General features: G+C 43.8%; 1 protein-coding gene across 4 annotated transcripts in view; it reads left to right on the top strand.

Moving 5' to 3' along the window:
• TACC2 (transforming acidic coiled-coil containing protein 2) overlaps positions 1 to 14086 on the top strand; it is a 238908-nt gene that overhangs the window by 57062 nt on the left and 167760 nt on the right. For all 4 annotated transcript variants that reach the window (XM_073546592.1, XM_073546595.1, XM_073546594.1 and 1 more), the window contains exon 4: positions 12421 to 12572. In XM_073546592.1, the coding sequence (XP_073402693.1) occupies positions 12421 to 12572 (152 nt within the window). The remainder of the gene's footprint in view (positions 1 to 12420; positions 12573 to 14086) is intronic.

The raw sequence follows: 14086 nt of genomic DNA, 5'->3' as shown, positions 1-14086 counted from the left end.
TTAGTTTTGCCTGAGAGAGATTCCCAATAAATGTCTGGATAGTTGAAATCTCCCATGACCACTATGTCATATTTTTTGGAGAACTTGGCCATTTGACGCATAAAGAGTTCATCCATATCTTCAGCTTGCACAGGTAGCCTGTAGTAAATGCCTACAATGGTGTTCTTTCCATTGTTCTGTCCTTGTATTCTTACCCAAACAGTTTCCACAGAACTCCCAGTCTCTGAAGCTTCAATCTCTGTACAGATATATGCGTTTCTAACATACAATGCGACACCTCCTCCTCGTTTATCAAGTCTGTTTCTTGCAAATAAGTTGTATCCTTTTAGCCTTGTACTCCAATCATGTGTATTGTCCCACCAAGTTTCAGTGATTCCAATGACATCATATTTCTTTTCCTGTGTTAGTAGTTCCAATTCTCCTTGTTTGTTGCCCATGCTTTGTGCATTAGTATAGAAACATTTTAGTTTGTGATTGGTTTCTCTTTCTCCAATATTTGTATTAATTATATTCTTTTGTCTTTGTTCTTCCTTTCCACTTCTAATAGCAGAGTTCTCAATAGCATTTGTCAGGTGTGTGGCTTTTTCTGGCCTTTGCTTCCCTTCCCACATTGTTCTAGTTTAAAGCTATCCTGATGAGTGTAGCAAGGCGACTTCCAAATACTTGTTTTCCAGTCTTCGTAAGGTGCACCCATCTCTAGCAAGTAGTCCATCCTACAGGTAATTCACTCCGTGATCCAGAAATCCAAGTCCTTGCTGATGGCACCATCGACGTAGCCAGTTGTTCACCTGCAGAATCTTATTCCACCTCCTTGTTCCATTCCATGGCCATCCACTGGGAGGATGGAAGAGAAGACCACCTGCGCTCCCAGTTCTTTCACTTTCTTACCTAAGTTTTCAAAATCTCTGCAGATGGTTTCCAGGTCGTTTCTTGCTGTGTCATTTGTCCCCACATGTAGTAGCAGGAATGGGTAGTCATCTGTAGGTCTGAAGAGTCCTGATATCCTGTCAGACACATCTTTAATTTTTGCACCTGGAAGACAGCACATTTCTCTTGAAGTTATATCCAGTCTGCAGATAGCGGCCTCTGTTCCTCTCAACAGGGAATCCCCCATGACCACCTCTCTCCGTTTCTTCTTCACAACATTTTTCTTTCTCCATCCAGGAGCATTCTGAAGGCGTACAAGGTTGCTGTTTGTGGGCAAAGTCTTATCCTGATGTATTTCTTCATCGTTCTCCTGTGTAAGAGCCTGGTACTGGTTCCTTAGCAGTATGGGTGCTGACTGCCTCCTGATCCTCCTGCTTCTCTGGGTCACATGCTTCCATTACTCTGTTTCTTCAGGTGCACTTCGAATTTCTTCTCTTTCTGTAACATGAAGAGATAATTCTGCTCTAAGGACTCTTCACCTTCCTTAATGATCTTCAATGTAGCTAACCTCTCTTCGAGATTTTGCAACTTTTCCTCCAACAGGGACACAAGCTTGCATTTGTGGCATATGAAGTTTAGCTTTTCCACTGGTAAGTCTGTGAACATGTAGCAAAAAATGCAGCTCACCAATTGGCTCCTGGCCTCTTCCATATTGTTATTGTTAGAGATTTCAAAACGATGAAAAATGAACCCATTTCCTCTTTTCAGCTGCAACGGCCAAAATTCAGTGTTCTGAATCACTTATGCTACATCTCTTGTTGGCCATGACAGGCCTCTGGAAGCACTAATAGGCCTCCCTCCATGGGCACAGCTGGTTAATCTCTCTCTTGAGAACCATACGTAGACCTATTCCAGTTGCGGTTGCCCACTGAAATGTGGCAATAATGGGCAAGATAAATGAGCTGTTATATTCCCTGTAGATGTATAATTGATGCTGAGCACTTTGCAATGTCTTCCTGAGTTTTCACCGAAGCCGTGATCTGTGGATGATGAGCGCATACTACGTACATTTGGAATCTGCAGGGCACAACCTGATGTCAACTTTCTAATTATTTCTACATCTACAAGATCCCAGAGATGTGCTGGAATGATTGATTACACCCGTGGAGCAGACAGCTATAATGCTTCCAAGGTATAGTTATAAGGGGTACTGAGATTCCAAGATTCTGGTGTTTGAGGCCAAAATAAGCCCTCATTTGCCTCCACTGCCATTTGGGCACATTTACTAATACTCAGGAACCAGTTGCTATTGATACAACAGTTGTGCCAGCTCCAGGTTCAGCTATACTCCACACCTCGTAGCAACTTCCAGTCAGCACAATAGGAACCAGTGATGCTATGGGTGTAGTTGTATAGTTATTGGGGTACGTTGTGTGACTGATGAGATCCTGCCAAGGACAACAATTGCAAGGCGTTTGTATGTTCTTCCCGTGTTTGTATGAGTGTCCTATGGTCGCTCCAGTTTCCGCCCACACTCCAAACACACTGATCATGGAGAAAGAGATGATGACATCTGTAAAGCGCTGCAGAACATGATGGTGCTATATAAGCAAGCTTAATAAATAAATAGTAAGAAATTGCTGTGGGTCTGGAAGTTGTGTATGGACAGCATGTGTGACAATGAATGGGCATTGGTAGGCAGGCATCATACGTATAATCCCAGTGTGGGGTGTGTGCCCCAAACCAGCCGAGCATTCATGTGTTCTCTATGGGAAGAGTGGAGTAAGCGGCCACCAGACTCCTTGGCCGAGACTTACTGTATCTTCGGGAAGAACAAAAGAACTGGATATATGAAATCAAACCGCCTCATTCCTATTACCCCAACATCGTCTGTCAGGAGAGAGTGAGATACACATTAGATGGTAGGATAATACCACTGAAACTGCGGGTTCAGTCAACATTTCTTTAATATGTATAGGGGCCTTTACTCCCTACTTCCTGGGATGATGCAAGAAGTCATTGGAGAACATTTATGAATTATGAGTCCTATGCAATAGTTAGAACAGTTTTTATTTCCTACTTTCTTCTTGAAAATCAGGGACATAACTATAGGGAATGCAGGGTCGCTGGTGCACCTAGTCCCTGGAGCCTAGCACACCCAAAAGGTCCCTCTGGATCATAGAAGAACAACATAAGCCCATAGTTGGGGGCCATCTTTGGAGATTTTGCAATGGGGCCCACGTGTTTCAAGTTACACCCCTGTGGCCCTGTCTGGTTTCACAATCTACCTTCTCTGATATTCCCTTGTCATGCTTCATAGAACACAAGCGTGGAGATCCCATAAGACAATCCACATGGTGTCTCATTGACTATCTTTATTTCATTCAGCCTTTAGTTTGGTGTCTAAGGGGTAACATTCCTCCTTGGAGAGAGTGACATGTCGGTGTAAGGAGACGTATAGGCCATGCAATTTGCAAATTAGTTTTCTTTCTTCTAGAGAATTGTCTTGTACCAGGCAGACCAGAAACACCTCTAAAGACCCCCATACGTATTAGACTAAAGTCACCTGAACCCGCCAATATCGACGGATTGACTGATAGTCTAATATGTATGGTGGTGTCTGCTGACTGATGGTTGGGAAAGATGAGGCATGCTGTTCACATTGTTCCCCCTTAGATAAGCCGCTGGCTGTCAGTCGGTGGCTTCACACAGAGAACATAGGAGCGCTTCTGTGTTTGGGAGAGTCGGCTGAGATGGGTGTCAGCCAAAGCATCATTCGTCTGACTGCCATCAAATGTGTAATGACCAGCCTAAAAGGAAGACTCATCTATAGGTAGCTTTTTTGGTGTTCTTGGCCTTTTACACAGACATGGTACAGGTATATCCTCTGTTTGCTTTTGTGGGTTTCCTTCATGTACTCAATATTCTTAGGTCAACTATTTTCCTAAGAAATGGTCTTATTCTTTTTCTTCGTTAAGATACTGGGAATTAGATTGTCAGCTCACGTGCAGAGTAATGAGAGCAATGTGCATTCTTTGGAGGGTGATGATGAATATGTTGGTGCTATATAAATAACAGCAATTTAATTGTCTTCTATTAGCTATCATAATTTATAATAGTACAATAACATGATCAAGTGAAATACAGGCATTCATAATAATTTTTTCCCAGATTATACTTTGACCGACTGGAAAATCTTGTGGTATCTTTAATAATCAGAAAAAGATGAAACATTTCAATGCTGTTATTGTGGATTTTAAGGCATGTGAGACCACACTAACCAGAAGACACTGGTTCTATTAAATAGGATTTCTGTATTTCTCATGAGGCAGGGGCTTTAGAAACCACAAATCCTCCTAGTCAGACACTAATATATGTTCTTATAGGTCAGGGATGTCAAATTCAACTACATAGAGGACCAAAATTAAAAGAATGGACAAAGTTGCAGGCCAACCTTGATATTTCTAAAAAAAAATGTCTACAATTGAGGAAGTTTTTCTTTATCATCAAATAATCAAATATAACGATGAACCTTTTCATATGGAAACAAACTTAAAGAGACAACAACAAACAAAGTACACTTTAATTAATAGATTTTAGAATAAATTATTGAAATATGTTATGTAAGAGCAGTAAACGCATATGGGCTAATTTAAATATGTAATAACAAAGGATAAAAATCCTTGAATAATGCAGATAATAAAGTATGATGCAAACAAAAGTGCCCCACAATCACAATAATATACCCCCACAGTGAACCTCTCCCAGTACCCTCCACACGAATGGTATAATGACCCTACTGTACCCCCTTTCCTCAATCCCACTAGGCAAAGTATGGTGACACCATGACAGTATGATTTCCCAACTGTAATCCTCACACAGCCCTTTGTACAGTATAATGGCCCCACATAGTGTTACCGCCGTATCCAGGGTGGAGGCACGCCGCTCTGCATCTTCTCTTCCGGTCGGGCGGCGTCCTCTGGTTCCCCGCCATCCATGCATGCATGCTAGCCGGGTGCCTTAGGCCGCAGCCTAAGTCCTGACTCAGAAGTGACCTTACCCAGCGTCCGGTGTCAGGTAAATCTGGCAGCTGCGGTCGTGCCTTGGCGCCTGATTATTGTTTTCATGCACTTGTCCTGTGCAGACTAGCCCTCAGGTCCCTGTACGCTTCCCAGTGCGTACTCTGCACCGTACCTGTTATTGTTTGTTTCCCTGTGCGTGCTCTGCTCTGCCCCTGTACGCTTCCCAGTGCGTACTTTGCTCCGTCCCTGTCACTGTACGTTTCCTTGTGTGCACTCTGCCTTGCCCTGGATCTTGGTCCTCCCTGTGAGTATCCTGCCTTATCCAGAATCCAGAACCCGCTGCGTGGACTCTGTCTGGTCCTGGTCCTCGAGCTTCTCTGTGAACGCGCTGCTCCATAATGGTCTTGGTGAGTACCTTGATTCTTTCCATTTCCTTCAAGCCATCCCTCTGGCACTAGTTATCGCAGTGGATCGTCCGCCAGGGCAGTGGGGTACTCGGTACGGGGCCGATATCTCAGAGGGAAGTGTCACAGTAGCAGTGACCCGGTCCGTGGCCCTGGGCGTCCATGTAAAAGGGGTTAAGCGTGGCTGGTTAAAGTTTATAAGTGGATGATACGTGATGCCACCTGTGGTGCTCGGCAATGAAGGGGTTAAGCCGACGCTGCAGGCAGATCCTCTGGGACAGATGGTATAAGGCTGCAAGATGTAATAGCTCCCCACAGGCAGAGCTGTAGTCCCAGGGCAGTGAGATTAGGTGTTGAGGAAGAGGGTGCAGTGTTAGGCACAGAGATGTAGCAGTGCTGAAGGGGTTGCAGGAAGAAGGCAATGACACAACAGGGTGCAGTTTCCTTTACCTTTACTTTGCTTTGCAAGTGCAGTCCAGGATCCAGATTACAGATGGAACAGAGGCTGGCCAGCCTGGAAGCAACTGAGGAATCTCTCTATGCAGATGGGTTGTGTAGTCTCCTTTCTAGCGCTTATCTGAGGTACATGCAGTACTGTGTTACACTGAAGTTCCTCTTGCTTGCTTTCTTTTAGAACCCCCCTGTATGGCAGACAGCTGTAGCCTCCTTCTTCTGGCTCACATGTTGCTGTTGTGCCTCTGAGTCTTATGTGGAAACAGAGCATTTACAGCTTCCTATTCCTCCGGTTTCTGCTGCAGGAACATCAGTTTCACAAACAGCCTCGGGGACTGGACCCCGGAACCATGCGCCACGCTAGAAGTGAGCCTGAACTCTGCTCAATCCCCCAGCTCTTCTCCTCTCGTCCACACACTTCGCCCTCCTCACACGAACTAACTAACTTCCCCTTCCTGGCCCCCAGAGAGCAGCTCTTCCCCAGTTTTGGTTCAGAGCTCCCTCTGCTGGCCTGGAGTGGGAACTGTGCTGTGTGTTGTATTTACCTGACAGAGAGACCCTTTATTGCTTCCAAGCATGACATCACACTCCCTAGGAGGAAGGTAATGCCACTGTGGCACCACAGCAACATACCTAACCCCTGGGCCTGCCCCTAATGGTCCTTGTATAGGGGTCGTTTCCACCTGGTCAGCTCGCCCGGGATCGGTCGGTGCCGCGATCAAGTGGATCCACTCCAGGATTCGTAACACATAGTCATCCATACAGTTTAATAGGGCAGTGTATTGTATTCCAAACTGTGTAATGGCTCCTTCATAGAGTATAATTGCCCTACATAGTGCTCCGTACAGTATAATGGCCCAACAGAATGCTCCATACAGTATAATTGTTCCACATAGTGCTCTATACTGTGTAATTGCCCAACATCGTGCTGTATACAGTATAATAGCCCCACATAGGGCTCCATAAAGTATAATAGCCCCACATAGTGCTTCATACATTGCAATAGCCCCACATAGTGACATAGTGCTTTATACAGTATAATGGCCACTCATAGCCCTCCATACAGTATACTGGCCACAAAAAGTGCTCAATACGGATTATTGGCCAAAAATGTGCTCCATACATTATAATAGCCCCACAGTGGTCTATACAGTAAAATTACCTCCCACATAGTCCTCCATACAGTATAATGGCCACAAAAAGTTCACCATACAGTATAATGGGCCATACATAGTGACCCATACAGTATAATAGCCCACATAGTGTTCCATACAGTATAACAACCCCACATAGTGCTCCATACTGTATAATGGCCCCACATAATGCGCCATACAGTGTAATGGGTCCACATAGTGCTCCATACAGTAAAATGACTCCACAAAGTGCTCTATACAGTATAATGGCCCAATATAGTGCTCCATACAGTATAATGACTCCACATAGTGCTCCATACAGTACAATGGCCCCACATAGTCACCAATAAAGTATAATGGCCTCACATAGGGTTCCATACAGTATAATGGCCCAAAAAAGTGCTGCATACAGTATAATGGCTCCACATAGTGCTCCATACACTATAATAGTGGCACATAGTGATTCATACAGTATAATGGAGCCACCATAGTGCTCCATGCAGTATAATAAGCTCACATGGCACTCCATACAGTTTAATGGGCCCCCCCATAGAACTCCCTACAGAATAATGGCCCCACATAGTTCTCCATAGATCATAATGGCCACAGAAAGTACACAATCTACTATATAATCATCTTATTCTGTCTGTCTGTCTGTAACCGAAATCCCGCGTTGCTGACTGGTCAAAGCCGCCAGGCGCAGTCGGGCGCAGCGCTCAATATGTAGATGATACCTAGGGTCCGGAGGAGAGGAGACTCTCCTCCAGGCCCTGTGTAGAATAAACCTGTAAAAAATAGAATTAAAATAAAAAATAGTGATATACTCCTCTTCCAACGGCCTCCGGACTCTTTCCATCCTCTCACCACGCATCCGGCACCTTCCGTCATCAGCGGTGTTTCGCGCAAAGCATTACTGGGACCGGAAGATGCCGGGTGCGTGGAGCGTGGAGTGGAGATAGGGGGCCATCGGAAGGCGAGTATATAACTATTTTTTATTTTAACAGTCTCTAGAATACCCGATGCGATAGAATCGGGCCACCATCTAGTACAGTATAATGACTCAACATAGTCCTCCATACATAATGGGCCCCACATTTATAAAAATAAATACTCACCTCTCCCAGTTCCCCCGCTGCTCCGGTCTCTTCATGGTGTCTTCTGATCCTCTGCACATCTTGGCAAAGTGAGTGCATTGTAGTGACGGCATCGTGCCCATCAACATTAGACTCAGAGGGGGAAAGATTATTTTTTTCAAGTGTATCGGCATTCAGGATGCCGATATAGTTGAAAGTGTGATGCCGGGCGAGCGGCGGCGTGGGCCAAATATACTTACCCTGAGGTCCAGATTTGGCCCACGGGTGAAAGTTTGACAAGTGTGTTATAGATTTGTAAATTAGGAGAGCCACACAACCTGAAAATAAATTTCGGGAACAAGCGCACCCAACGATACTTCATGGCCCTGATTAATCAATGCAGCTATTTTCACAGCAATCTTGATGAGGGGACATGTTGGAGTCAGGCACGAATCAGAATCAGGAGCTTCTGAAAAATGTTGTGCGCCTCCAGAGACTGATACATTTGGACTCATGAACTCTGTAATGCTTTAGCTAGATTCATAAAATGCTCATTTTAATATATACGGTAGATAATAAACTATTCTGACATAGATTATCAGTACATTGGCCTCCTCAGGTCCAAATAATTTAATTAACAATGTATGCAGTTTGTACTTTGAAATATGGAGACAAATCTGCATAAGATCAATCTCCTTTCCCCTCTGGCAGCTGCTGATATGGTCATTTCTTACTGGTTGTGTATGTCCACCAGTACTCAGCCCATTATATAGATCTACGCAATGTTATACAGATCACAATATTTTATGAAAGTAAATGTAATAACTTTTCATGGTGTCAGTTTTTTTTAACTGCAAGTAAATGGCAAACATTATTCGTTTTTTATGATGTATACAATGAATATAATATTTGAAGGAAACCTGTCTGGTGATTCTTGCTGCCCAAACCACAATGAGACCGGCTCCATCATAAGGCTGTGGTTACACAACTGTTCTTCTGTCATCCGAGAAAATTGGTCCTATTATGCTAATCACACTCTGATCAGGGCGTGATACCAATTTATCATATGTGGAAAATAGAAAAAAACAAAATGTCTATATCTTCTCCATTCTGTCAGTCCGTGAAAATCGGACTGCACTCCGCTAAAAGGGTGGAATATTTTAGCGCCGCAGCGAATCTGCTGTAAGATAAGCATGCATTGCACAGTGTGAATTCTGCATGCAATGTGTATTTTGTGACAAATTCACTGTGGCCGAACCTGCAACATAAAAAGTATTCCACATGTGAATCCAACCTTTCTGTTGACAAGTGCTTATTACGCTGGGGAGCACTTACAGACTGGGCCCTGGCATTTGAAATCACACAGGCTCATGCCGTCCCCGTCCCCAAGCAGCAGATGGGATATACTGTATTACTAATATTACCCTGTATGGAAGAGACCAATATCTCTAATGATACCTGTGGCCAGCTGGGGTAAGTAACGGAGTCAGTGACTTAGTACTCCTTCACATCTCTTAACAGTTTGGGTGTCTTGAGAACACCGATTCTGTTAACAACGTAGCAGACAAGGCAGCTGATGACCAGACAGGCCCTTCCGGCATTTGCCAGAATTGCCAGATGGCCAGTCCGGCCCTGCTGGGAAGAGAAAAGTGTATTCAGAGTTGGAGAACTGCAATTAAGCACACAACGGCTTTACTGCAGTGGGAGGAAGGATTAATATAGAGTGACTGAAGCTTGGATCTCATAGTTGCTCGGTTTCATTGTGAATGATGTCAACAGATAGTCATGTTTTTTGGGGTTTTTTTCGATGGCTTTAGTCACGGATGTCGGAGCTGTTGAAGCTGCTTCCCTTGGCAACCAATTTTCTTTTGTCACTTTAATGCATTTTAAATTAAAAATTAATTATAAAAACAGTTCTGATTAAAAAAAAATTCCTTACATTTAGTGTCTACAGTTCTCACGCGGACCTGTGTCTCCATGGTAACAGACTACAAACAATCCATGTAGTCTGATCCTGCAGTGGTATACCCTTTCATCCCTTCCTTTCTTCTTTTCAACTTGTCAAATAAGGTGTATTTAGATAATAATACATTAATAGAGACTCCAAAAAAATGACTACAAAGAAAATAAAATGACTCTCTAATTCCAAGGCAGTTTGTGCTAGTCAGTGGAATAAATGGCCAATATTTCGGCACAAAAAGGCTGTGCTGTTTTCACATGTGGATACAGACTGTTACATAGAGACGTCTTCTGGGATACAAGAGCATGGGAAGGACAAACAATTCCACAATGCGGCCTTTATCCCTGGTTTCCACTCTAACATGAAGAGGTCTGCCTGCGGATCTCGGCTTCCAGTAACTCGCTCTTGCACTCTCCGCACTCGGCCATTGACAGTGATATGAATCCTGTTTGCCTTATTAGGATTATCAAGCATTAAATTAAACAAGGAGATCACCGGTCCTGGATTCCCTGACATAGCTCAGATATTTATTTTTTTTATTAAGACCAAACGCAGTCCTGATTGGACAGAACTGATTTAGTTTAGTTTATGCATTAAAGAAAAAACTATCCTTCTTCCCGGAGATGAGCATTGCATTCTTCTTCCCGCTATTCTTTGTGCTTCAGTTGAATGAAAACTTGAAATACTTCATTTTCCCTGCAGGGGACGCTGCAGGAAGAATAAGCAGCAGTCCTCATTTCCTCTGGAAAAAAGAATCTATGAGGAGACAACCCCTTTAAGGCTTTCTTGCATCATCATTCCTGCTAACTCATTATTAAGACACTATGATTGGAGTAGGGACAAGTGCGTGCAATAGCACTCATCCTAATCGGTAGCCTAATATAAAAGTGTAAAACATTTTTTTTTTAAATGCAGTTGCAATTAAAGGTTATGGACTGAATTTTTGTATGGTTTATCTGCTTCCTTAATGTAATGTTAAACAATTTTCTAAAAAGTCTTCATTAAAAATGTTCAACCATTTTGCTCTTGCAGCGTGTCTGTAAGTTCTCTATTTAGCTGAGTACTCTGCAACAAAGCTACAAATCCATCAGAGCTCTTGCTTCTGTTCCTGTCGGTTCTTCTCTCTCTTCTCATTATCTCCCTTTTCTCAGTGTTAGAGATAGCAGGAGGGAGGGATAGAAATTTACATAGATCTCAACAATGTGGACATGGAAGAAAGTATTTACAGTCTCAAGGAGGGCAGCACAGGAAAAGAACATAAGTGGAGGATAGAAGCTGTGCTGGTGCTTGAGCTAATGAACACAGCAGAACTTTGGATACACACAGGGCTCACATCCAGCATGTATTACAGGGAGGGACACTCCCACTAGACAAAAATCTAAAACCAGGAGAAGAGATGCAACTGCATATCATGGGTTCTGAAAATGAATAAGGGAATTAATGTTGCAAATTGCAACTTACTGCAATTTTATTAATTGAAGTTAACCACAAACATATGTGAAAAAATAGATTTTGTTTTCATGTCAAAGGTATTCATAGCTGTTGAAAAATTATTACGACTGTTAAAGTCCACCCAACGAGCAACTCCTCAGTTGAGAACAGCAGATAGACAAAGCATTGGACAGGCCCCTCTATAACACGTGCACCCCTAATAGTGAATTGCAGGCATGGCAAGCTGTGGCAGAGAATAGCCCTCCAAAGACCTACAGTAGCACAGGGAAGGCTGTAAAGCCACTTGGATATAACCTAGTGGGAACTCCAACCATGGTTGAGAAACACACTCTAGGGTTGAGTTACATGTTTCCAAATAAACCTGCTAAACCTGTTACTCGGGAGTGTCTCTTTAATCACTGGTTTAGTACAAATGACAGGGGGGTTGGGTATTATGGCCTTTACGAATATTAAAATGATAGCAACTTACAAATCGGCCTAAATGGCCATTGCATTCAGCAAAACAGCAATATGGGATAGGAGGTCACACAGATAAATGCTGAAATACCCATTCCATTTCAACTGATTTGCAGGTGGTTGTAATTTTATTACCTGTGTTATAGATGTAATATCCAATATTTCCCTCTCAGGGATTGTAGTATACTGAATTTTAATATCTGCTCTATGGTGATTAAAGATGAAGAGAGGTTACTAAATTAGAACCAGATGTTTTCAGTTTTGTGGGTTTAGACTGGGGCTACACTGCTGCTTTGACAGAGGTTGTGTGGTCAAAGATCTCTGTATGTATTGCAGCATGCACATTGTCCAACCCTATAGGACAGGGCCCACAATGTCTGGCTTCCGGCTGTCTGCCAGCTAGGTGCATTAACTCCCCGCCGTTGTGAAACAGAGGGTTGCGGACCATTCAGAAGGAAAAAATTATTCTCAGTATATTCTCATTGGCTTTCCAAGGTCTGCATCATATATTTCTAGGTCACTTTTTCTGATCTTAAATCCCAGGTTAACATTCGAGGCTCGTGGATTTTACTTTCCCCTGTTTATCTTGTTCCCTTACAGGAATTCCATCCATCCCTAGATTCCATCCCTGCACTTTACCCTCAGTGGGATCCTTACAGCTACCAAGAAGGACAACAGGCGGGAGAAGAGGACACGGAAGGATTATTTCCATCATTGTTTTCTGACAGCCTGAGCGTCCCTACAACAAATAGGTAAGAACATTATTGCACGCCATGTACAGTATATGTCTTCTAATGTCTTAAAGAACGTGGCATCCATTAAACACCATTCTATACCTTATATTTCCACATAGTCTACATAAAAAAGGTGAATTTTGAAAATACATTGACTTGTTCTTATTCAGAGTAAAAGTTTATATTTTACTATACAATAGAAAACAGTGAAGGTATGTTAAGGAGACTTCAGCCATAAAATATTGTGAATGCAGGTCCAAATGTAAAGGTACTGGAAGTGAAGTTTGTTGGCTGCAGTGAAGAGCCGGAGGCAGAGAAGGGGTTAACAGAAATTACTTAAACAGGTGTAGAGATCCACCATATGAGAGGACGGGGATTAGCTCGCTTTGCTGCGATATTGAGGCACACAGGAACACTCTTGCTTAAAGTAACAGTCTGTGTGGTTTATTTTCTTCATAAACCAATGTCACAGGAACACAAGGCAAACAGTCTTACATCAGACAGACGAGTTCTTAATGTCCATAGTAGAGCTTCGCTCTCTCAGGCCTGTGGGCACACAGGCTGTGCCATGTCCAGCACGCATGCAGCGTTACCATGTAAGGGCAGCTTCACACGTCCAGATAATTCCGGTACCGGAAAAACCGGTACCAGAGCTGTCCGTGTCCGTGTGTCCGTGTGCATACGTATGCCATCCATGCGACATCCGTGTGCTATCCGTATGTCCGTGTGTACCATCCGTGTGCTGTCTGTATGCTGTCCGTGCGTCCGTGTCCGTGTTTTTGAAAAATAATTTTCAATGTTAACCCTTTGACTTTTAAAAGCGCACACGGATCGCACACGGACAGCACACGGACAGCATCCGTGTGCTATACGTGTTTACACGGACCCATTGACTTGTATGGGTCCGTGTGATCCGTGCTGGTGCACAAAAACGGACACACGGTCCGTGAAAACACGCTGACATCTGCATAGACACATTCATTCGAATGTGTTTACGTGTGTCAGTGTCTCCGGTACGTGAGAAAACTGTCACTACACGTACCGGAGACACTGACGTGTGAAACTGCCCTAAAGCATACAAAGTCTCTTACTGACCACAGTCAGCGTTACCCACGGTTTATCCCTCACGGTTATCAGGGAAGCGGCTGTGGTAGGGGCCGGGATTGGGGGGTGGACCACTGCTTACCCTGTCCGGATGACACAGACACCAGGCGATGCAAGGACGAGGCGGAGACAGATTTCACTTGTAACAGTTCCAGATTTATTCGTCGTCCTCCTGACGACCACAACCACGCACAGCAGCCTCTTTACAGCTCTCTGTCTCCAGGCCCGGCTACCTGCACCTTTGCTCCAGTCGAAGTAACGTTGTCAGAGACACTGCACTACACTTGCTCATAGAGCCAGTGCGCGTGTCCTGAGTACAGAAGCAGTGCTAAACGAGGTACAGGAGGAATAAACAGACGGGAGGTCAGACAAAGCCAAAGGTCATACACAGGATCACAGTACAGTACCAGGGAGGAGACAGAGCGGAT

Source organism: Dendrobates tinctorius, unplaced genomic scaffold, assembly GCF_039654945.1.
Source record: "Dendrobates tinctorius isolate UK_male_01 unplaced genomic scaffold, ASM3965494v1 ptg000149l, whole genome shotgun sequence".
Taxonomy (NCBI): domain Eukaryota; kingdom Metazoa; phylum Chordata; class Amphibia; order Anura; family Dendrobatidae; genus Dendrobates; species Dendrobates tinctorius.
Note: the sequence above shows the minus strand (reverse complement) of the source record. Positions and strands in the feature narration are given on the sequence as shown.